Here is a 23,933-nt window from a genome sequence, read left to right as displayed (position 1 = left end):
TTTTTGTTGCCCCTCCACAAAAAAAAAAAAAAAAGAATGTAATTAGATCTTTGGAATTAATTTATATTTATAAGGAATGAGAGACAGAGGAACAAAAGCTTACTACCATAATGAAGCAAGCAGATGAATGCAGAATGTACATCATTCTATAGGAGAAATGACCCCACTCCTGTAACAAACAGTGGTATTAAATGAAAGATGGAACCTGATTTAGATATAAAAAGACTTAAGGCACATAACCAAATGCAATGTTACGTCTCGTTTCATTATTTTGACCCTGATTCAAACCATTGGAAAGAGTTCTTTTGGAGACTGGTCAATATTGTTTTGGACCGATTCCAAGGAATTTTAATTTTGATATTTGTGATAATACATTACATTTAAGAAAACATATAGTTTTAAAGAAACACATTCAGAACCATGGGTAAAATAAAATGATATCTGAAATGTGTTTTAACAATAAAAAGAGAAAAAGGGGGAATGTTTCTAAATCTTAAAACCTTGGAATATGCAGACTCATTTTACTACTCTGTCTTCTGTATTTGTTTAAAATGTTTAATAATAGAAATTATTAAACATTATTGAAAAAATCCTTGAAGACCAAAGGCTGTTTAAATTTTCCTAGGGAACTGACTGTTCCATGCAGAGCTACAGTATAGTACCCATATGTGCCCAGCAGCCATGTGTGGTTACTGTATATACTATACCACATATGGCTACTGAGCACTTGAAGTGCTGCTAGGGCAATCCTCTCTCGGCCTTGGAGGAAGATGTAACACGTAGGATGAACAGGAGCTTGATTTATGTATTTTGCCATATCAAGTTTTCAAGTACTATTTAACACATAATAGATCAATAATGGCAGAAATTTTAGAGGGCCATGTTCAGGAACTGAAAATCAATATATAAATATGTTCTCTCAAGTAGGTCTAGAGGGTTTAAGATATTGATTGGTTTGGAGAACTACAGCCTCACTGTTTAATTCAGTCTATGGCGATAGAGATTTTAAAAAAAACTAATAAAATTATAGTGATAGTAAAATTCAAGTATAATTCAAATCCAAAGTTCTCCTATTGAAACAATCCCCTTTGTTGAAAAACATAATTAAAAGGAGCCTCAGTGGACAAGTGAACTTACTAATTTTGTCAAGTGCTAACAGTGACAGCCTTACAAAGACTTCTTCCCTGATAATATTACTGGAAACTGCAGGTGAGAAAGTTAGAAAATGTGCTTTTATAGCTCACATGAGTGGACCAGAGAGAGGAAAAGTTCTGTCGAATTATCTTAAATCTCATGTGTAGAGATGGCTTTTAAAATTAAAGTTGTAAATATGTGTGGAAATACATTAGTAACAAAAATGGCAATTATTTTCTAGTCATTATACCATGCTTATTTAGGTTACTAAATATTTACAAGTGAGTATTTTAATTTTTAACAATAAGATATCTTTTAATGAATCCCAAATGAAAAATAAAAGAATTTCGCTTACTAGATATAGGGAACTTTATATGAAAATATACTTAGTTTTCTAAGAAACAAATATTTCCTACCTATATAAATCTTAATCATATATAGAATCTGAATATATATATAAAATATATATTCATTATATATACACAGATTATACATATATATTCAGAGATCCTCATAATAAACATGTCAATGAAGTTATTATTGAAATCTACTGATAACTGTGATGGCCAAGGCTCAGACTGCCCCATTAATTGCTTAAAAATGTCACATAGCTCTTTTTTAGATACTAATAATCTTATTTTACTACCAGCGCAGCCCACCCCCTGCCCCCCCCCACTGCCCCAATGTACAAAACAATTATATAAGCTTGGGATTTTCTGGTTGTCCATGACTTTATTCCCATTCTGAAAGCACGGGCAACATACTTTGGGAAATAGGAACACATTTTGACACAATAAAACCGGTTTCCCTTGCTTATTATACTCCTAAATTAAATAATGATGCTATAATTACATGCATGGTTCACAGCTGCCAGACACTAAATATACATGTTCCGTGTTCCTTTCCGCTCCTGACAATTGGACAGCAGTGTATGACCCACCGGTAATAGCCAAGGTATTTCTCATGAGCTAGGGGCTACCGTTAACATAAAACGTAAAGAAGCTGGGTGTGGTGGTGCGTGCCTGTAATCCCAGCTACTCAAGCAGCTGAGGCAGGAGGATTGCTTGAGCCCAAGAGTTCAAATTCACCCTGGGCCACGTAGCAAAACCCCATCTCAACAAAACAAAACAAAATTAAATGCAAAGAAATGAAAGAAAACTTTCCTAACTCCTTCAGCTTTAAGTGAGAATTTTATGGCAGTCCATAGAGCCAAAAGGGAAAGATCTAGCTTGTTGGTAATGATCAGATTTCTGGCACTCTATACCCTTACGGCCGATGCTAGAAACACCTACTACAGTGCCTCTCCTATTGTACACCCTCAACCATTCAGAAAGGGTTTGATCAAGTGCTTATTATGTAACGGCTATTGTTACTACTCTCATTGGACTTGAATTCCACTAGAATAAGACAACAAATATAAATGATAGAGTATGTTAGACAACAGTAGTAATATGAAAACAAATTTTTTGAGCAGGGAACCAACTATATGAATGGAATTTCTGAAAAGTTAGTTGCATAAAGTTTACTGCATTAAAGAACTATAGCCAGGTCAAATGCATTGGTTCATGCCTGTAATCTTGTCGCTTTGGGAGGCCGAGGCAGGTGGATCACTTGAGCCCAGAAGTTTGAGACCAGCTTAAAGTTTTACAGTGAAAAAAAATGTTAAGAGGGCAATTCTATGTAAGGAAATGGGAAAGAGGAATGGCAAGGAATGATAGTGGAAGACAGGCTAGCGATATGAAAGGAGGTTGGGGTTGCTGGGGAAAAAGTTTCCATCACAGACTTTTAAATTATTTTTGTTAATGTTTGAATGATTACCTGTTACTGTAAAAATAATAGATTTTAACAGGAAAAAGAGCTAACAAAAATTTGTACTGCAAAAGAAATAGATCATTAGGGTGGCTTAAAAAAAAAAAAAAAAAAAAAAACAGTTAACTAATGTACTCACAAATTATAAGCTCCCTGAGGACAAGATTTTTTATATACTGATTTTTTATATACTACACTTTATACAGGTTGAGTATCCCTTAAAATGCTCAGGAACAAAGTGTTTTTGATTTTGAATTTGTTTTTTGAATTTTGAAATACAGTCATGCATCACTTAATGATGGGAATATATCCTGAGAAATGGATCATTAGGTGACTTCATCACTGTGTGAACATGAGAGTGTACTTACGTAAACCTACATGGTATAGCCTACTACATACCTAGGCTAGATGGTATAGCCTATTGCTCCTAGGAAACAAATCTGTACAGCATGTAATTGTGTTGAATACTGTAGGCAACTGGAACACATGGTAAGTGTTTATAGACCTAAACAGATCTATGTATAGAAAATATACAGTAAAGAGAGTATAAAAGATTTAAAAAATCCTATACCTGTTTAGGGCACTTACCATGAATGGAGCTTGAAAGAATGTCAGTTGCTCTGGGTGAGTCAGTGAATAAGTGGTGAATGAATGTGAAGGCCTAGGACACTATTATATATTACTGTAGACTTAATAAACACTGGACACTTAGGCTTCACTAAATTTGTTAAAAATAATTTTCTTTAATAAATTAACCTTAGCTTACTGTAACTTTTCACTTTATATTTTTATTTTTTTAACCTTTTGACTTTTATAAATAGCACTTAGCTTAAAACATAAACACAAGATATGTAAAAATTTAAAGTATAAAGTAAAAAGTGTTTTGAGCAGCGAACTAGAACTATATGAATGGAATTTCTGAAAAGCTAGTTGCATATAGTTAACTGCATTAAAGAACTATAGTCAGGTCAAGTGCAATAGCTCATGCCTGTAATCCTAGCACTTTGGGAGGCCGAGGCAGGAGGATCACTTGAGCCCAGGCGTTTTAAACATAAACACTTTTTACTTTATACTTTTGAATTTTTACACATCTGTACAATGTGTTTCTCTTAAGCTAAGTGTTATTTACAAGAGTCAAAAAGTATAAAAATATTTCTATATCATTATTTTTTAAGTTTTTTCTTTTTAAAATTTAATTTTTACAATTTAAACTTTTTTGTTAAAAATGAAGACATAAATGCACACATTAGCCTAGGCCTATCTTATGCCACTGGAAGGTCTTTAGGGGCAATAACAGGCATGGAGCTGTCATCTCCTATGGTTACAATGCCTTCTTCTGGAATACCTCCTGAAGGACCTGCCTGAGGCTAACAGTTAACTTTTTGAAGAATATAATTAGAAGGAGTACACTCTGAAATAATGATAAAAGGTATTATATAGTAAATAAAGCATGAACAGTTATCCTTATCAAGTATTATGTGCTATATATAATTATATATGCTTTACTTTTATGTAACTGGCAGTGCAGATTTGTTTACACTAGCATCACTATAAATACACAAATAATGTGTGTGCTAAAATGTTACATTGAACAAAAGATGTCATCAGGCAATATGACTTTTTCAGCCCTGTTATAATCTTATGGAACCACTGTAGTATGTGCAATCTGTCATTGACAGAAACATCGTTATGCAGTGCATGACTATTTGCACATACACAGATGAACTCTCTTGGGGATGGGACCCAAGTCGAAACTCCAAATTCACTTATGTTTCATATACATTTTATACAAATACCCTGAAGGTAGTTTTATATAATATTTTAAAGAATTTTGTGCCTGAAGCAAAGTTTGCACACACTGAACCATCAGAAGGCAAAAGTGTCACTATCTTGGCCACCCATGTGGACCAAAATATGACAATATGTGGTATCATATTGAAAATCAAAAAGGTTCAGATTTGGGGGTGTTTTGGATTTTTGGATTAGGGATGTTTGGATGCTCAACCTGTATGTAGTTTATTGTACAATAAATATTAGGTTCAATTTTAGAACAGGTAAGGTAAAAGAACTGCATGGTTTGTATAAATTTGTGCTAAAAGTTATACTTTCAAATACTGTATCCCTAAGATTCTTATGTTTGCATAAGAAGAGTCTGTATTTTCTATTACAAGTTGTTTCATGCCAAATCTTATTTTGATTTTTCACATAGATAATACAATCTAACTCTACTGATCTTAAACTATAAAGATAGGTCACTTTGAGATCAAAATTTCAGAATCTCTTATATCAGGTGGTGATAAGGTTTAGATTCCAAGATCTAAAATTAGTCTAGTACCTTAATTTGTAGCTTTGCTTCTGGTAGTCGACCTTTCCATGAGGCTACAAATTTAAGGCTATCCACAGAACGACCCACTGCTCTGTAAAGGTAAAGCATCAACGTCACAAATCAATAATCCTTAGAATTAAAATATGAAGAGTAACTGAAGATATAGTCCTATTTATTTAAAATTAAAATATTTATCACGTGTAAATAATAATACCATTAAACTATGCATAATATGTTAGAGTTCACACTAAATTTTCAAAGTTAACTGTTATATGTCAGTCTCCTCTTAGATGCTATAAGTTCCTTAAGGATAGATAAGGTCTTTCTTTTTTTCATTTTTAAATCCTGTTTTGACCATTACCCTCAAATGCAGGCACATGATGGGGGTTCAATAAATGTTTATTAGCCAAACTGAAATTTGATGTTTATAATATCCTGAAGCAATACAAACTGAAATATCTCTGAGAGTTACTAAACAACTAAATTTTGTTGAGGATATTTTTAACAATGTCCCTTTTATTATATTCTAACTTATTAAAAACTATATATATGATATGATAATCTGAGTGTGGTATGAAAAGCAGCTTGATCTTAATCATCAAGTCCTGTTCTCCACCAAGGAGCCTGGTCAGCACTGTCCAGTAGAATTTTCTGCAAAGATAAAAATATTTTCATGCAGTCCAAAATGGTAGCCACAAGCCATGTGGATACTGAGCACTTTAAATGTGGTTAGAGTTACTGAAAAACTGAATTTTAAATCTGATTCTTACTTTAATTCATTTACATAGGTCCATGTGACTTCTGGCTACCATAGTGGACAGCACGGGTTTAGATAAATAATCAAAATTATAAAAGTTACATTTTATCTTTTTAAATTCAAATAAAACACATCATTAAAAGCAATACTTTTTTAAGCTAAAGGTTAACTGTATGATTTTAAAGTAGAGTATAAGAAAATAACAGAACTGTCTGTGTTTCAATCGTAAATTTATTTCTTGACAATCAAGGGCAGTGTAATAGGAAGTCAATAAAGCAAAATTAATTACCCTCAGCGACAAATAAAGTATTTCATTTTAATTACCTTGCAGTTTCCTGGCGAAGCGCATTAAGAAATGTGTCTGGATGGAAAAGTTCTGATAGGTCAAGCGTTTCAGAGAGAAGAGCCTGTTTTTCAGCTTTATCTACCCAGTTCTAGAGGGGGGGAAATATAAACATATAAATATACACACACTTAAAAGATAAGTCAACTAAAGACTTAAGTCATTTTCAATGAGAAAGTTATTCAGTTTCCAAATGCTCTGAAATGGTATCTAGAAAATATACATAAAATATTTCCATTTTACATTGTAAAGTCTGGCATTGTAATTTGGCATAATATCCATCCATCTTAAATAAGATTCCTTGCACAACTGTTTGTTGGTAAAAAATCTGCTCAAAATAAAAAGTCCAAAACGTGAAAATTAACCTAATGTACGGCATCCCATTTTGGGCCAGCACTTCTAGTGTGCTGACGAAATACTGAGCATCCAGGCCTAACTAAAAAGTTCTCTTGACAATGCAAACTGAATTAGGGTTCCAGCTCCAGATTGGATGGTGAATTTGCCATCTTACTGAATCAAGTATTACAGTGGAGGGCAATGTCCAGGAAGAAATAATTTTGTGTTAAAAGATGTTTTTAAATAATCAATTCATACTCCATTTGGAGAAATACATATCAATAGAAAGTACATTTCATAAGTATTTTTTTAAATTGCCATTTGGAACAAATAACAAAAACAACAGAAAGTCTGTGTAACACCTACTATATGCTTTCCATGTATCAACCAAGTTTACACCTCCCATGACCCTGCAAGTCGTTATTAGTATCTCCACTTTACAAATGAGGAAGTGGAGGCACAGTGAGGTTAAGGGTCTTGCCCAAGGTCAAATAAGGTGCTGGAACCAGGAAGTAAACTCAGGTAGTTTTAAGTGACTTGTTTCTCTCTAATATTTCCTGCAGGTGATAATATCCTTTAACAGATAGCTTCCTAATGATTTCTGAATCAGTCTATTAGTTCAGCCGGTGCACAGAGATGGTAGTACAGTAATGTCAGCTATTACAAACTTAGAGAATCCTCATTTACTCAGTAATTCATTTTCCATGATTTACAAACAGCCGAGGAAAACTTTGTGTTGATTTAATTTATTACTGTCATAGAAAGGATGTTTTTCATATACTGTAACACCCTATTATTTACCCAAGCATTTACATCTCTTAGCCAGGTCTAGAAGAAATTAAAACCTCTAAAGCTGTGTTTGCATTAACATCTTAATGCATTTGAATAGTACTCAGAAATGTTCCTATGTTCCCCTACCAATGAATAATATGTTTTGTATAAACAGAAAAGACTTTTAAAAGATCTTCTTAGCAAAGCATAATTATTTCTCTTGGATATATCCTCTACAATGATAGCATTCATAAAGTATCTATTTTCAATTAAATAATATTATGCATAGCATATTTATTCCCTATCAAATATTTTTTATTAAATTATCTGCTAATTCCTTTCATTAGCTAAACATAACAAATTATACTTAACTGTATCTTTATTATAGTTAATATTTATTCCTGTTATTTTATAACAGTTATTTTAAAACAGTCATTTAATAAGTATTTCCAACTATACTACTATTTCATTAATGCTGTAAAATTAATTTTGAATTCAAATGTCCTGAAGAGTTGTTGCCAGTAATGAATGTATATATGTATATATAATATATATGTTCAAACTAACATGACTGACAATCAGATTTTCACTTGTTTGAATAATATAATTAGTCAAGAAGGGAAAGCTCTTTTAGTAAAAATGTTATTAATCCAAGGAAAAAATAACTTGTTAATCTATTAAGCTTAAAGGTAGACTAATGCAAAGGCGTTATTTAATTAGAGAAAGTTTAAATAACAAATATTATTTTAGCATGTATAATATCTTTGAACAGCAAACTTCACAGTGCAGAAACGATAAGCACATTTTTTTCTCTTAACCACCTTTATACTCATAAGCATGAAAATAAAGAAGTAGCATTATCTTTAATAACCAGAAATATGCACACATAACTTGGGCTTTGAACAAAGTTGTAAGTATACTAGCTGGCAAATATTTTTCATAAATGTTCTTTACTTTACTCTAAGTTATGGGCCATGAACCTTTTAAAGGATTAGGTTTGAGATTAAACATAAAACCTCTAGTCCCTTCTATGATTATGAGACTATATACCCATAATTCTTCAAATGGCATATAACGGATGTAACATGGAAATAAGTGAATAAATAGCTAATAGAATTGAACAGCTAAATGGGCCAGGCACTTTATCAAATATTATACACGCACAAACACTTAGAATCACAGGCAGTAAAACTTCTAAACTAGAATGAATGATAAAGATTATCTAGTTTACCTCCATTATCATAACATAAATGATTTTCAAAGGTGATATGATATTGCAATATTTTATTTTAAAATGTCGATTATGTAGTAGTATTTATGAATTCAAATTACATTCATTTACTCAGAAGCATTTACTGAATGCAAACAGCTTATTTAGTTAGAGGAGATGAGACATACAAAGATAGTTGTGAAAAATGATAATAACTGGAAAACTATGTAAGAAATAAATAGTATGTCATGAGAGTTCCACTCCTTTATGGACCAAAATATACAGAATTTTGAAGGTAAAAGGCTATCCTTCTAGAATATTATCTAGGTAACTTATCAGTAAATTGTAATACAAGCAGGTATCATTTTTACATAGGCAAGAGTTCAGAAAACATACATGTCTGTATCTCTTTCTAAAAAAAAAAAAAAACTCAATGTTTTCCATATCTTTTACATATGAATTAACACCAATATTTTTAGGGATATAGAAGTCAGAGGCTAATCCTATTGGCTATAAGCAATGAAATCAGTTAAATATAGAATTAAATCTATATAATTATTGTGACAAAATTAAATGCGCATGAAAACAATTTTATGAAAATACCAAAGGGCCAAAAACATGAGATAAAAAAAAAAAAAAATTAAGTGATTCCAATGTATCAGTGATACCCTATGGAGGAAAAATTCCTTTCAAGTTTTTGTACACATTTATGAAATGTGTATCCACATACCAGGAAGAAACTGAGTCTCTGATCATAATCGAGTAAAACTGTTAGAATTTAACATATTATAAGGTCACTGAGGAATAAAAACATTATTCAATCAATTATGCTGGGGAAAAACTATTGTTTGGAAAAAAATTCAATCTTCAATTCACATTCTAACCTAAAACTGTGCTAGTTACCATTCAGAGTAAAATTTTATTCCATAAATTAATGGAGGGAAAAAAATTCACACGAAAAAAAGGGGTGAGATTATACATCTGATTACAGAATGGTGGACTTTCATTAAAAAGATAAAAGAAATGTAGGTTATATTATGCAAGATTTTATGTCTATATATATACACCATTAAAACTAAATAGGAAAAACACATTTACCACAAATATGAAAATGATTAATAACATTAACAAAATTATGTAAACAATTTGTTTACATAATTATAGAAACAAGATGTCATCTTCAATAGTTATGTAAAACTGAGATAGGTTTTTAGCCCAACAGAATAGCAGGAGAAATGATAATGATTAAATGTTGCTAAGGGTTGCAACATGGATAAAAGTTTGGTAGGAGTATATACTGGTACACCGTGATAAAACAATGTAATAAAATGTGTCAAAGCTTTAAAATATACGAGCACTGGCCGGGCACCATGGCTCATGCCTGTAATCCCAGCACTCTGGGAAGCGAAGGTTAGTAGATTGTGAGGTCAACAGATCGAGACCATCCTGGCCAACATGGCAAAACCCCGTCTCTACTAAAAATACAAAAATTAGCCGGGTGTGGTGTCATGCGCCTGTAGTCCCAGCTACTTGGGAGACTGAGGCAGGAGAATCGCTTGAACCCGGGAGGCGGAGGCTGCAGTGAGCCGAGATCGTGCCACTGCACTCCAGCTTGGTGACAGAGCAAGACTCTGTCTGAGGAAAAAAAAAAAAAATACAAGCCCTTTTACTCAGTAATTCCTTTCTTGGAATGCAAATTAACAAATTAAGGGAATAATCAAGACATTATTATACATGGCTTGCTCATGTAAAATTATAACAAATTAGAAGCATAAATAGAAATTAGCTGATTAAATTAGGCATATCACTACAAAATTACACAGCCGATAAAAACTGGTATTGGAAAAATATTAAATATCATTGGAAAATGTTTAGGATCTAATGTATTTATCAGAATGCAAAAATGTATACACAGTATGAACTTAATTATATAAAAACAGAAAATATATGGGAAAAATTTCAAAATATTCCAGTGGGTCTGTTTAGCCTATAGCCTATTAATGACTATCTTCATTCACATAGAATTGCAATTCTATATTGTAAAAGGCAACGCATTTATAAACTGATGCCATTTCACTTTGTTTTAATGCACTGTGTTCCTTGGCAAAAGTGTTTAATGCAAATAAGTAATTTAAGCAATCATTCTTCTCAGTGTGCCATGTCCACATTTTAATGTATTGTGTTTTAATTTTTATTCAATTAAATTAATTTCCAGCTTTATTTCTGGTATCTTCTTTGACCCATGGGTTATTTACAAGTATGTATTTTATTTCCAAATATTTTAGGATTTTCCATAAATCTTTGTTATTGATTTCTAACTTAATTCCATTGTGGCGAGAAAGCATACTTAGTGTGGTTTGAATTCTGTCCGATTTATTTAGACTAGCTTTATGGCACAGAATGAGATCTACCACCACAAACATCCTGTGCGCACTTGAAAAGAATGTGCGTTCTGCTTTTGTTAGATAATGTTCTATAAATATTAATTTAGCTAATAGTGTCACTCAGGTCTTTTACATCTTTACTGATCTGCTATCTACCCTTTCAGTTACTGAGAGGCGTATGTTGAAATCTCCAACTTTAATTCTGGATTCATCTATTTCTCTTTGCAGTTCTCAGTTTTTTGCTTCATTCATTTTGAAACTCTGTTATTAGGTGTGTAAAAGTTTGGTTTTGTTATGTCCTTTTGATGACTTGATCTCTTTATCATTATAAAATCATCTTTGTTATCTCTGGCTAGAAACTTTGCTGGGACACCTATTTTGCTCAATATTTAAAATAGCTACACCAGCTTTCTTTTGGCTAGTGTTAGCATAATACATCTTTTTCTATCATTTTCCTGTTAACTTACTTGTGTATTTATATTTAAAGTGCAATGCCATGATGCCTTATAGCCATCATAGTTGGGTCTTGTTTTATCCAATCTGACAAATTTTGCCTTTTAATTGGTGACTTAAAAATATCAATTTGTAAAAATGCTACCTAATTATGTATTAGGTAGAAGCATTTAAAAGAAAAATTAGCTTATAAATTGCCATATTTTGTAGGAAAACATTTCAGTGTTTTAGGTGGAGCAAACTGGAATTCAATTAGTAAAATTATGGCTCTAATATGCTTTCAGTAAGATCATTATTTTTTCATTAAACAATATTCTAATGAAGAACAATGACAACGAATAATTTCTAAACGTAATAATTACCACATGTGTAGAGAAGATCTGCTTAATATAAAGTTCAGTGTGTGACGTGGTATGAATAACACTCTTGGCTTATTGATTACGTGGCTGAGTGTAAGACAATTCTTAACCTCATTCTTTAAACAATGGATCAATTTGAAAACTAGATGGCATTGCTGAGCTTCCATGAATAGTTAAATACAATTAATACATGTGTTAAAATAATTTGAGGAAGATATTTTGAAGATCTAAAGGCAATACAAATATAAATCCTAACTGTTGCCTTTCCTTTCTGCATACAGTCTAGTGTTCATAAAGTTGCCCAGCGTTATCCCGTCTCACTCACAGAAGTCAGTTTCCTTTTCATAGCAGACAAGGCCTGCATTGTCTGCTCCTGCCTGAATTCTAAACCCATTGCCTCTGACTACCTAACTTCTGACTTCTCTGGACACCTTTTTCTGTCTTGTTTCCTTCAGGCACATTTGCCGCCCCTTCTCAAAAAACTCTTTTTGCCTCAGGCCATGGCACTTGCTGTTCCCTCTGCCTGAAACTCTCTTCTACCAGACATTTACCTGCATAGGCTATTCCCTTACCTCCTTTAGGTCTCTGTTCACATTCCACCATATCAGAAATGTCTTTCTTATTTCTACCAGTTTTAACACAACAAATTTTTATATATTTTACCTTTATATCTACAGCTCTACATGTTACTAGTGGAAATTAAGAAACAAAGGAAAAATAAAAGAATCTTCGATCAATTTAAATCAATAGCTGTAGTTTTACACCTGGAATGTGGTTAACATTTTCCTAAAGTAATGACTTCATTGTGGTGTTTTTCTGAGAGTTTTTCAAAGTAAAACTTCTAAAAAACTTAAATTTTCATGTCCCCGTGTTCATGTTTTTAAGTAATCTCAACCAAACAACTTTGCAAGAAACAGGTAAGTATTGGTTTTGAGAAGGGCTTTAACATGATAAACTTATAAAGAAATTCTGATGTTTCTGGCATTTCTTATCTCCAGATTTAAAGATATTGCTGAAAGCTGACTATAAGAAATCTCTCTCTGCCCTTCTCTCTCCTACTGTGGATTGAGTTCCCTTGCAGGCTAGATACCACTTCTTAACTATTTGCATTTCCCCTCCTAAGACACAGAAATAGTTTGACTTGGGACTTTGTTTTTATGGTATTTTAACCTTTACTTATTCTAAATTTCCCTGAAGATTCTAACCATTTTGTAGAATATAAATGTCAGAATTAGCAGATCTGGAGCCACAGAGAAATGGGATAATATTTTCCTGTGGAAGAGGTATCTTTTTAGAAATAGCTTTAAGTTAAATAGGAAATCTCTCCACACGCTAATTTATACGCAGAACATGATGTTGTTAAACAGTATTGTGGAAGAACATACACACACATGATCACCCCCATTCATTCTAGTAAAAAGCACTGTAGATAATGTAGTAAGCTCCTCCCCAATCTCCCCAGATTTGCTTATTATTTTCTTTCAACTTAAAATCCTATTTTTTCTACAGAAAGTTATTATTTTCTTCCCCCTTTAACCTGTGGCATAGTAAGCATAGAACCTGCATCCAATAAGGTGAAAAAAATTTCTGAAGAGTTTTCAAATTCTATAAGGGATCTGCCACTTGTTAATCATCCTTTATAATTATGTCTTAGGTATATTAAAAGACTAAGCCTTTTTCTTTCAATATTTATCAGAGTTGCAAATAATATAAAAAAAATCCTAGTATTTTGGGTCCCACCTTGTTGGTTATTATTTGGATGTCAACAATATCTGGTAAAAACATTGGACAAAACATTAAAAAAAAAAACAAACTCAAATCTTGATTTAACAAAACAGCAACACAAAAACTTTACCCGAATTAATGAGATACCCACAAGAAACAAAACATTAGTAGTAAACCCAAGTGCTTATACAATTTAAAGCATGTGACACATTTCCATTACCTTAAAAAACTTAGTTATAATAGACCTTTCAAAAAGAACAAAGTTTAGCCATGCTGTCTAGTGATGGATGCAGATTCTGGGACAAAGTAACTTCTATGAATTGGACGAATGTGGTAATGGCATGATGGATACTTGGAAGGCTTGCTTCTTCCAAGTCTGTAAATTGAAGTCAATGACTCTAACTTTTAAAATCGTAACCACTTTTTGACTGGGTTATGTTAATGGTTCCCCTCATTGTATCGCTTACTGAAAAGTCTAAAGCTGCATAAAGGATCTGAGGAACATTTTAGGTTCCACAGCTCTATCTCCACTGGATTGATTTTGCTACCTTGTTTAACTTTATTAAGTTAATAGATATAGTCTTGTCTAGAAAGAGAACATACCCTACTTTACTGTAAATCTTTTTTTTACTGTCAAAAGGAAATCTTACTCTTCTCCATCCTTAATATAGCCACCTATTAGAGTACTAGAGGTTTCATCCATAGATTTGGTGTTTTTTAAATTAAAGTTATAAACCCGGGTTTCTAGGCTCAATATTTGATATAAAAAAGTACCATTTTTCAGTAGAACTTTGTGATATATTTTTATCACTTTGTGGAGAAAATCTCGGGTAATAAAATTTCATTCTTAGTTTTTTATTTACCATTTCCCCGACTTTTCAAAATAGAGAAATGAGTTGAGTTACATGGGCTAAAAACCCTACGGTGTTCATGCAGAACCTGAACCACTGTGAGAAACAAGATTATTAAAAATTACTTTTTGGCACAGTATTTAATTTTTAGTGTGGCAAAGCAGGAATTTATAATGTCCACCTACTTATAGATCTCCTCTTAATTATTAATAATAATTTGTAAGTATAACTTATTTTGTGAATAGTTCAAGCTCCTATTTAAGGCCAATCTTTCCACATGTGCATTGGGCCCTATTTCCTCTTAACCTTTTCAAGAACTTTACTCTTAAAATTGCTTCCTTTTTATTGTACTATCAATTTTAAAATTTATAGTGAACATAGATATGGTCAAAAATCCCCTATATTAAAAAACGAAACGAAACCAAAAAAATTCCTTTGGCTCTTCTCCCTAACAGTATCACTCTATTAATCTGTGTTACTTTATAACACAACTCCCTGAAAACACTCTCAACTTCACCCTTTATTCTTTTTTAAACTCATATGACCAGGCTTTCATTCTTTAGAACTTCTTCACCAAACAACTCCTCAAGATCACCAATGTCCTCCATGGTGCCAAACACGATTCTTCTCTATCTCATTTACGGCATTTGGCACTGTTTTAAAAGGTCAGAATGATCAACTCTTTATTCTCTTGGCTTCTTGATCACCACAGCCTCCCAGGCTTTCTTCTACATACCTAACTACTAATTCTTAGTTTCAATGATTGACAATTTTTCCTTTTCTAAGCATCTCAAAGGAATGCCAAATACTTGGTCATTCCTTCGGTTTTAAACACTATGTTAAGATGCTGATAACTGCTCATTTTCTATTTCCAATTCCAACAGCTCCCTCATCAATTCCTTCTCTGACATTTCCACCAAGATGTCTAAAAGGCATCTCAACTTATGTTCAAATTAGAACTTTTAATTTGCAAGACCACTCCCCTCCTCCCTAAACAACAACAACAAAACTCTGCTCTATTACCTTATTATCGGTATCCTTCAAGTCACTGAACCACTTAACCAACTGCTTAGGTCAAAACTTTGAAATCACGTTTGATATCTGTCTCCCATGCCCCACAGCCAAATCCACAAGTTTAATATCAAAATATTACCACTTCTTTAAGAAGCCTCCACCTCCACAGCCACCACCCTAGTCCATCATGACCTCACTTGGATTACTGCAATAACCTCTTTTTTTTTTTTGAAGCAAGTCAGTTGTTTACTCACATTAATATTCAAATCTCTACATAAGCAAAAAGAGATTAAAAGAATATGTAAAGATAATCCCAGAATAAAATCATACTTTAAGATGGGCATAGAAAGGAGCCCCAAATGTCCATAGATATAGCAAATATAGGTCTATACAAAGATAGTTTCGTATACTAAATGCTGAAACATCTGCAGAATGAAAAATAAAAAGTCTTTCAAATATTTATGTGACTGTCCATAATCCTGAAGACAATTTCCTCAAGCATTTCATCTTTATGAAATCATTAAATTCCAACAAGATATCTGAAAGCAGAAAGTGAATTTTATTGGCATTATTTATTTGAATGTACAAAATGTATTTATTCATTTGGTATTTTAAAAGAGATGCAACTACTTATGTGCTTTTTGAAAGCAATAACCTCTTAACTGGTCAGCCTGCTCCTATTTTCCCTCCCTATAGCTTATTCATATACCAGCAGAATAACCTTTTAATTTTTTGCTCTCAATCTTCTACTGACCTCCCATGTACTCAAACTAAATTTAAATTTCATACCAAGCCTACATGGACCATACATCATGGTCCTTGGCAATGCCCTAGCCACTCTTGTTCCTTGAACAAACAAAGCACATTCCTGTGTCAGAGATTCTGTACTTACCGATCCCTCTGCCTGGATTTGTTTTTCCCTCAGATACATTTTAAGATTTGCTCTCTTACTTCATTCAAGTCTCTGTTTAAATATCACCTCCAAAGAGAGCATTTCCCTGACCATTCATACTAAAGTGTTATCTTCCCCAACCCACTTGTCTCTAGCCCCCTTAATCTACATCATTTTTCTTTATAGCATCCTTATATTTATTAGAAATAAAGTTTAATTCAGTTTCAATATTGACCAGGATCTGTTATTTGAGTTTTACCTTCTGGTAGGCTTAACAAATAGATGCTTACTTTAACACTGTTCTGACATTCCAGAAATATATAATATTAATATTTGTATAAGGACAGATGTTACCACCCTATTTCATAAGTGTAACAATGTTAGACTGTCAACAAGGCATGACATTTAGATTTATTTAAAAATATTCACTATATGCTACTTGAATGAAAACCCCTTATGTGCTCTATAGGTTGAAATTATCTTAGTCTGAATCATTACTATGTACTTAGTGTAGCAAGAGAATAATTTAAAGAATAATTATAATAAAAATTGTTAGTGTTAAAGATTTCAGAACTTATGGTTCAAGAAATAGATTGGTAATTAATACAAATATTAGACTAAAATAGCAAGATAAATATTAAAAAGTTGGAAACATTTTAGTCAAGAAATATTAATAAAAATTTAATTCAAAAATATATGTATCGGACAGTCCTAAAATCCAGATCTTTAAATTATTCAATATACTGACATTTTCAAAATTAAATAACATGTAACAAAATTTAATCGTAAGTTACTTAGTTCTATTTAACCATGAGTCTTTTAAGAGGAAGAGTTATGTGGAAATATTTCCCATTTTGTGAGGACTAAATAATAATGGAATATCAACTTTGCTATCTCAAAATTTCTCAAGGAGAAAAAGTCAAATATTTAAAAAATATCCAATATAAATCATCTTCAATCCAGATATAAAAATAAAAGATGAGAAAAAAATAAAAACTAGGTGAACGTAATATTTATTTTCTCACATCAAATTTCAGAGCTGTAGACATCAAAAATAATATATATTTAGGAACAATTTCTTGTTGAGGTTTTGATTCTATGGAGGTTAAAAAAAATTTGTCAAAATTACTGACATAGATTACGAATAATTTTCAGGAGACGAAGTAAAAGGAGTTCTGAGGTTTGCTAAGCTATGAATCTTGTGTTCAAGATTCTTTCTAGAATATATATTACTAAAAATATTTTCTTAAATTACTTTTATTGTGTACAAAAGTTAGTATTATTGAGTGTTAAGCCAAATACTTTACTTCAATATTATGTACAACAGACACACAGATAAATAATATACAGCCCAAAGTCCTTTTAAAGTGTGATAACATATAAATCAACAATAAAACCAATCACTACTTTCCTTGCTTGTGAAGAGATTTCCAGTTGCAAATAGCTAACAACAAAGTAAAGCTGATAGATAATATATTATGGAATGGAAAATCAGCAAGTAAAGCATAATGCAATTATTGACCATGGAATAAATGTGGTGACGGCTATGATTGATTTAGGAATCACAAGCACACAATGTTTTGTTCACAACCTTCCATTGTATCTTCAGAAATAAAACATTTTGATAGGCGGGATTTGTTGACAACAGCAGAAAAACTGTTAATCATTTCTATTCTTCTTCTTTACCAAAAACAAAAGTATATGGCATACAAGACATTTAGCAACTCTCTTGTTATATATTAATAACATATGTTCAAATAAGATTAAGAGAAACCTTTAAATGAAAAAAAAAAAAAAAAAGGCTCATAAATCAAGGGAAGCGTTGGAACAATACTTTGCGAGTAAGGGTACCAGCATAGGAGATATTACTAGCAATCATTGGTTACTTGCAGGAAAAACCATTTGCTAGACCTTGCTGATTCTTCAAGAAACCAAATTTGTCATAAGAGTTTGAGTATTCTCTGCATGTTTTCTGCTGTAAAGATCCTCTTATGCTATTCCAGGAAGCTGCTAAACTTGGTATGCATGTGATGAAAGGTGCAATGCAGATAGAAATTCAGGAAAGATTTTGTTATCTTGAAAAGCCAATTATGTTGCTACATTGTCAAATTTCTAGAACCAAGATTTATCTTCTGCAAGCAGTACAAATAGCATGTTTTGTAAGATTGCTTCTATAAAACTGCATATCATTGTAGACCATAGAGTACTGTTTAGTATTCCAAATGTGCAAGATAGTTGGCCATACGAAGGATTTATCAGCTGTTACTGCTGAGAAATTACTGTCCCTGTGCAAAATTTGACTCAACATTTTGTAATACTATTGCTATAGTAAAAGCTTTATTTTTCTGAATACAATTTCAGATATATACCCTAAGTTCATTCTGTGATGGTGATAATCCAATTTAAAGCTTGGCTGTATATTAATCTTTAATTTCAAGATTTTGACCAAATTATTTTGATATAATTCTAATATTAACATATTTATTTGTTTGCTATCTATCTCCTTCACTAAAATGTAGTAATTCCTGTTGACAGGAATTTCATGTTTCCTCACTATGGTGTATTTCTAGCACTTAAGAACAGTGGCTGGCATAAAATAGAAGCTCAGTAAATATTCACTGAATGAATAAACTAACAAAATATATTCATATATATGAATAAAAAACATCCACAGGTTTCTCTTATGGGTATAATATACAAAAATGGGGCTGCTGGAGGTTTTAAAGCCACATATAGACGTTTTCAACTTTGTTTATTGCTATAAGTCTTCTATGAATAATTTTACTGAGTACTTACTGTGTGTGAAATACCGTACTAAGGACTAGGAGAGTTACTAAGATGAGTTAGGAAAATAACATACTCTTCCAGGAATGCAGAATATGGTAGCAGAACCTTCCCAAAATACAGTAAGACACCTCAAAAAATGAGTGAAAATCTAACAATGTAATTATAATAAATTGCTTTTTACATTTGAGATCTTAAGAGAAATAAAACATTTCAAATGTTAGATTGTCGCAGTAAAGTATAAAGTTAAACCATAACATTTATGGGTAGATTTAGATAGAAGCCAAAAATCTCAAAATATGTAATGAAATACTACAGAATATATCCCAGGAAGCTAAATCATGATGATTGGAAAAAAGAGATTTATGCCAATTTGCTTGAGAATAAATAACCTTATGATTGGAGTCATTTATTTATTCAACAAATATTTACTGAAAAGCCTATCTGTACCGGTTACTGTCTACATGCTTGGATAGGGCAGTAAACAGACAAAACTCTCTGCCCTTATGAAGCTTCCTTTTTAGTGGAAGAATACATAGAAACTCTTGAAAATGAATGGGTTATAATATACAGAATTTTAGATGAAGATATAGGCCATAGAGAAAAACAAAGAAGGAAAAGAGAGTAAGAAGTATTGGGGATGGGGTGGAGGTTACAATGTGAAACAGGATGATCAGGGAAGGCTTCACTGAAAAGGTGACATCTGAGTGAAGACCTGAAGGAGATAAGGACGCTTCCTTGTGCCCATGGGCGGGGGGGAGAGCATTCCAAGGAGAGGAAGCAGCAAGGGTAAAGGCCATGAGAGGAAGCGTGCTGGGTTTGTTCACTGAAAAGCAAGACCAGTATGGCTAGAACAGAGTAAATAAAGTAGAAAACCAGGAAAGGAAAGCAGAGAGATAATGGGGCTTGACCTTAAACTTGTAGGCTGTTGTAAGGATTTTGATACTCGAGATGAGATGACTAGTCATGGGGATATTTCCAAGACAGAGTGATGTAATCTGAGCTGTGCTTTCACATAGGAACATTTGAGATTGTGTGGTTGAGAACCAGTAAGAATGGGAACAAGGGTGGAAGCAGAACTCTAGTTAGATAGCAGCTGCATTCACAATGACTTCAATCAAGGTAGTGGTAGTAGAGATGGCAAAAGGTACCTCTGAATGTATTTTGAATGCAGAGAAAATATGACTTTCTGGTAGACTGGATGTGAAGTGTGAGAGAAGAGAAGTCAACAATGATTCCAAAAGTTTTAGACTGAACTACCCCCTGGGGAACAGGGGATAGCACTAAGTGGTTCTAGATTGTAGTACTTCTGCTGTTTGCTCAAATACTTCCTTTAATTATTTGTTTTGTTGCTTATTTAGTTATCTATTTTCCTGATAAGCTTTAAGGATAGTCTATATGTCATGCTAAGTGGTATTTACTAATAACAATAATTAATGCTATTTATCTATTGCTTAGATCATGCCAAACTTCAAGGTGCGTAATAGTTGATATAAACAACAAAATTCTGTCATAAGAAGGAAGGGTGGCAGGATTTTGTAGTAGAGCAATGTACCAGCCACTGGCTTGACCTTGCCAAAAAAAATTTGAGTGGAGTTCAAGAAGTCACTGTGGATCTTAAAACTAAAGACATGAAACTGAAGCAGAAGTTTGAAATGAACTGTAAGTATTAATGGCAAACCTTAATGCTAATTTAACACACAGCACTCCAAGTTTGCTTTTCAAAGGAAGCATAATGGGGGAGATATTTAGGAGTCCATTAAACATTTCCAGAATATTGGGTCTATTAAGCATAACCAAGTATAACTAGGTCATGGTGATAAAGATCTCTCTTTATATCCTGGCTTGGATATAGAAATCAACACATGAGCAGGGCTGGAATAAAAATTGCAGGTGCACAGTCAAGGGATCCAACTATGAGTAGTTCACAAAACTAGGACAAAGGAACTAAAACAAAGGCTGACAATGTAAGATTTACAAACAGGGTAGAGAACATGCTAGAATTTAGAATGATCATCACAGAAGAATCAAAATATCCTGCTATAAGGGATACACTACAACCAAAGGGAAAACACGGAGTGGAAATCAGGAACACAAGAAAATCTTTGAAGATGTCATTTCTGAAGAAAAGGCAGAAAAATTTGAAGCCAGGGAAATAATTCTAAATTCCCCAAAGAGAATAATCTGTCTAGTCCATTCATTTGTTAAATCCTTTGTTCATTCATTCATTCAGCAGACAGTATATAGGTATTGGAAATACAGTGGAATTTTTTTTTTTAAAAGATCTTTGCTCTAAAGGATCTTACAGAAACCAGAGAGTGAATGCCAGGCTGCCTGCAAGACTCTCTATGGCTCAGGTTCCTTGGATACCTAGGGGTTCTATAGCTGTCTCTAAATTAAGCATATTCAGAGGAGAGTCTTAAACCTTTTGCCACAAAGTAGACTAAGACTCTCTCCATACTGCAGCTAAAATAATCCCTTTAAAACATAATCTGACTTTCCTCTTTAAAATCCTGCAATGGTTACCTTTTGTCCTTAGGATAAAATATAATTCCTTAATACATTATCATGATTTGGCCCCTCTTGCTCTCCAGCTTGAACACCACTCCTTGCAATCTATGCTCTGCTTTTAGTTACTTGAAACTACAATGCTTACTTTTATTATTATGTTTTTTTTACAAAATTTCAATAACTTTGGTATAACACAATACTTACTCTTGATATCAGACTCTGGTCTGCCTTCTGTCTGATAAATTCTTTCCTCTCATCCTCATTTGGTTTATTGTTACTAAGTTCTCAGCTTAGGCATCACTTCTCTGACCCCTTCTAGGTTAAGTAGTGCTCTTTGCTTCCATAATACTGTACTTCATCATTCTTCTCTTACTGTTGTTTATTCAGTTCTATCTTTCTGATAAGTTGTAAGGATAATTCCTGGAGAACAAGATGTATGTCTATTTTGTTTACCACTCCATATTCAGCAACCTCACACAGTGTTTGGTGCCAGGAAAGTATTAATCACATTTGTGGAATTATCTTTTTTAAGGGGCGAGGTCTCATTGTTGCCCAGGCTGGACTTGAACTCTTGGGCTCAAGTGATCCTCCTGCCTCAGCCTCCTGAGTCACTGGAACTACAGGCATGTGCCACTGTGCCCAGCTTACATTTATAGAACTTTTATTGATAAAAGGATGAATGAATATAAGATCTGTGAGGCAGCTATTGTATCTACTTACTAACCATTATATCCCCAGTACTTCACACAGGGCCTAGAATAAAGTAGCTGCTTATTATATTTTTGAATGAATGAATGAATGAATGAATGCTACCTTTGACCCACGTCAGTCTTACCTTATTTGCATAAAACTCCTGTAATAAACTGGCACAATATATGACACCCTCAATAGTTTGTTCTCTTTTCCCATAAACTATGCCTCAAAATGCAAGACCCTAAAATCTTAAACTATAGCTGGATCTGAGCTCAACCTGCTGTATACCTGTTTGGATTGAGTCTGATCATTATGCTTTCTTAAGAAACCAAAAGGTGCCATTTTCACAGTTCCTTGCAAATAGTGCTTCTAATTTTCCCTGCCCACCCAGTTTCCCATCCTTTGTTTTCCAACTAGGTAGTTACATTGTTCTCCAAGTATCACAAGCTGCTCTGGATATGTACCTGTGAAACAGAAGGCACAGATGAAAACAAGGGATCTATCAAGCCCTTGAATAGATGAAAAGCAAATCCCAAATATTAAAGGTTACCTCAGGAAGATGGATATCTATATATATTTAAAATTAAAAAAATATTAAGCCAGGAAAATAAAACAACATAAAAAGTATCCCCAAGTGGTTGTGGAAGAAATAGTGCATATTCCCTGGTTGGAAGGATGAAAGGTAAGCTATGGTCAGTCCTGAACATTATCTTGAGGGTTAGGAGGGTATTTTATCACTACAATTAATGCTAAGTGCCTTATAAAGCTTTTAAGAAAATTACATAGTAGAAAAGTGTTCAGTTTTGATGACCAGTTATTAACATATGAATAACCATGCAAGAAATTGCAATAATTCCTGTAAAATTGTTTTAAAGAATATTATAGTACCACCAATATATTTATCATTATAAATACACAGCATAATTATTAAGTGTACTTACATAGTGTAATATAGGCTGCCATTCATGGCAAGTTAAAAGTCCCTGTCCTTTTAAAAATAATTTAAAGGAAACAGTACTGAAAAGTACATGAAGTGGTAAATTATCATAGCCATGCAATTATACAACAAACTTCAGAGCATTTCTATACTTTTCTAAGATCACTAATAGACTTTCTCCCTTTCTTCCTTCCTTCCAGCATTTAGTGATAGATTATGTCCAGGCATATGCACAACAGATAGATAGAAAGATGACTAAATCAGAGTCCCTGACAGATTCTTCTCTGCCTGCTAATTTTAACCCATTTCCAGATCTAGTACTTTTTCTTCCTCCAACAATCCTACAGACTGGAGAACTGGTTATAATAGAAGCCAAACTATTGCTCAAATTGGTCCTGGTACCTTCAAAGGAGTCCCAATTGTAGGCCAGCAAACAGAGTAAGAAGAGATGAAAAGATGAAAAGACAGAAGAACAAGGGAAGACCCCCTGGAGGAGGTCTCTAAAGAGTAAAGAACAGACAGAATCAATACACAGGTCTAGGGATGAGCCTTCAATTTCATAAGGTCAACTTTTATGTTAGAACAAAGATGATGAAGATGGCTTCAGACAAATTTGTAGATGAGAGAGAAGGGCAGGAATTTTC

At 33.0% G+C, this 23,933-nt stretch overlaps 1 protein-coding gene across 5 annotated transcripts in view; it reads right to left on the bottom strand.

Annotated features, from left to right (window-relative positions):
• The window catches only part of DYNC2H1 (dynein cytoplasmic 2 heavy chain 1), a 349,828-nt gene that overhangs the window by 12,320 nt on the left and 313,575 nt on the right, over nt 1-23,933 (bottom strand). For all 5 annotated transcript variants that reach the window (XM_050758858.1, XM_050758861.1, XM_050758859.1 and 2 more), the window contains 2 exons: nt 6,351-6,460; nt 5,279-5,360 (listed from right to left, as the gene is read on the bottom strand). In XM_050758858.1, coding sequence (XP_050614815.1) covers nt 5,279-5,360; nt 6,351-6,460 — 192 coding nt within the window. The remainder of the gene's footprint in view (nt 1-5,278; nt 5,361-6,350; nt 6,461-23,933) is intronic.

This window comes from Macaca thibetana, chromosome 14 (genome assembly GCF_024542745.1).
Source record: "Macaca thibetana thibetana isolate TM-01 chromosome 14, ASM2454274v1, whole genome shotgun sequence".
In the NCBI taxonomy this organism is placed as follows: domain Eukaryota; kingdom Metazoa; phylum Chordata; class Mammalia; order Primates; family Cercopithecidae; genus Macaca; species Macaca thibetana.
Note: the sequence above shows the minus strand (reverse complement) of the source record. Positions and strands in the feature narration are given on the sequence as shown.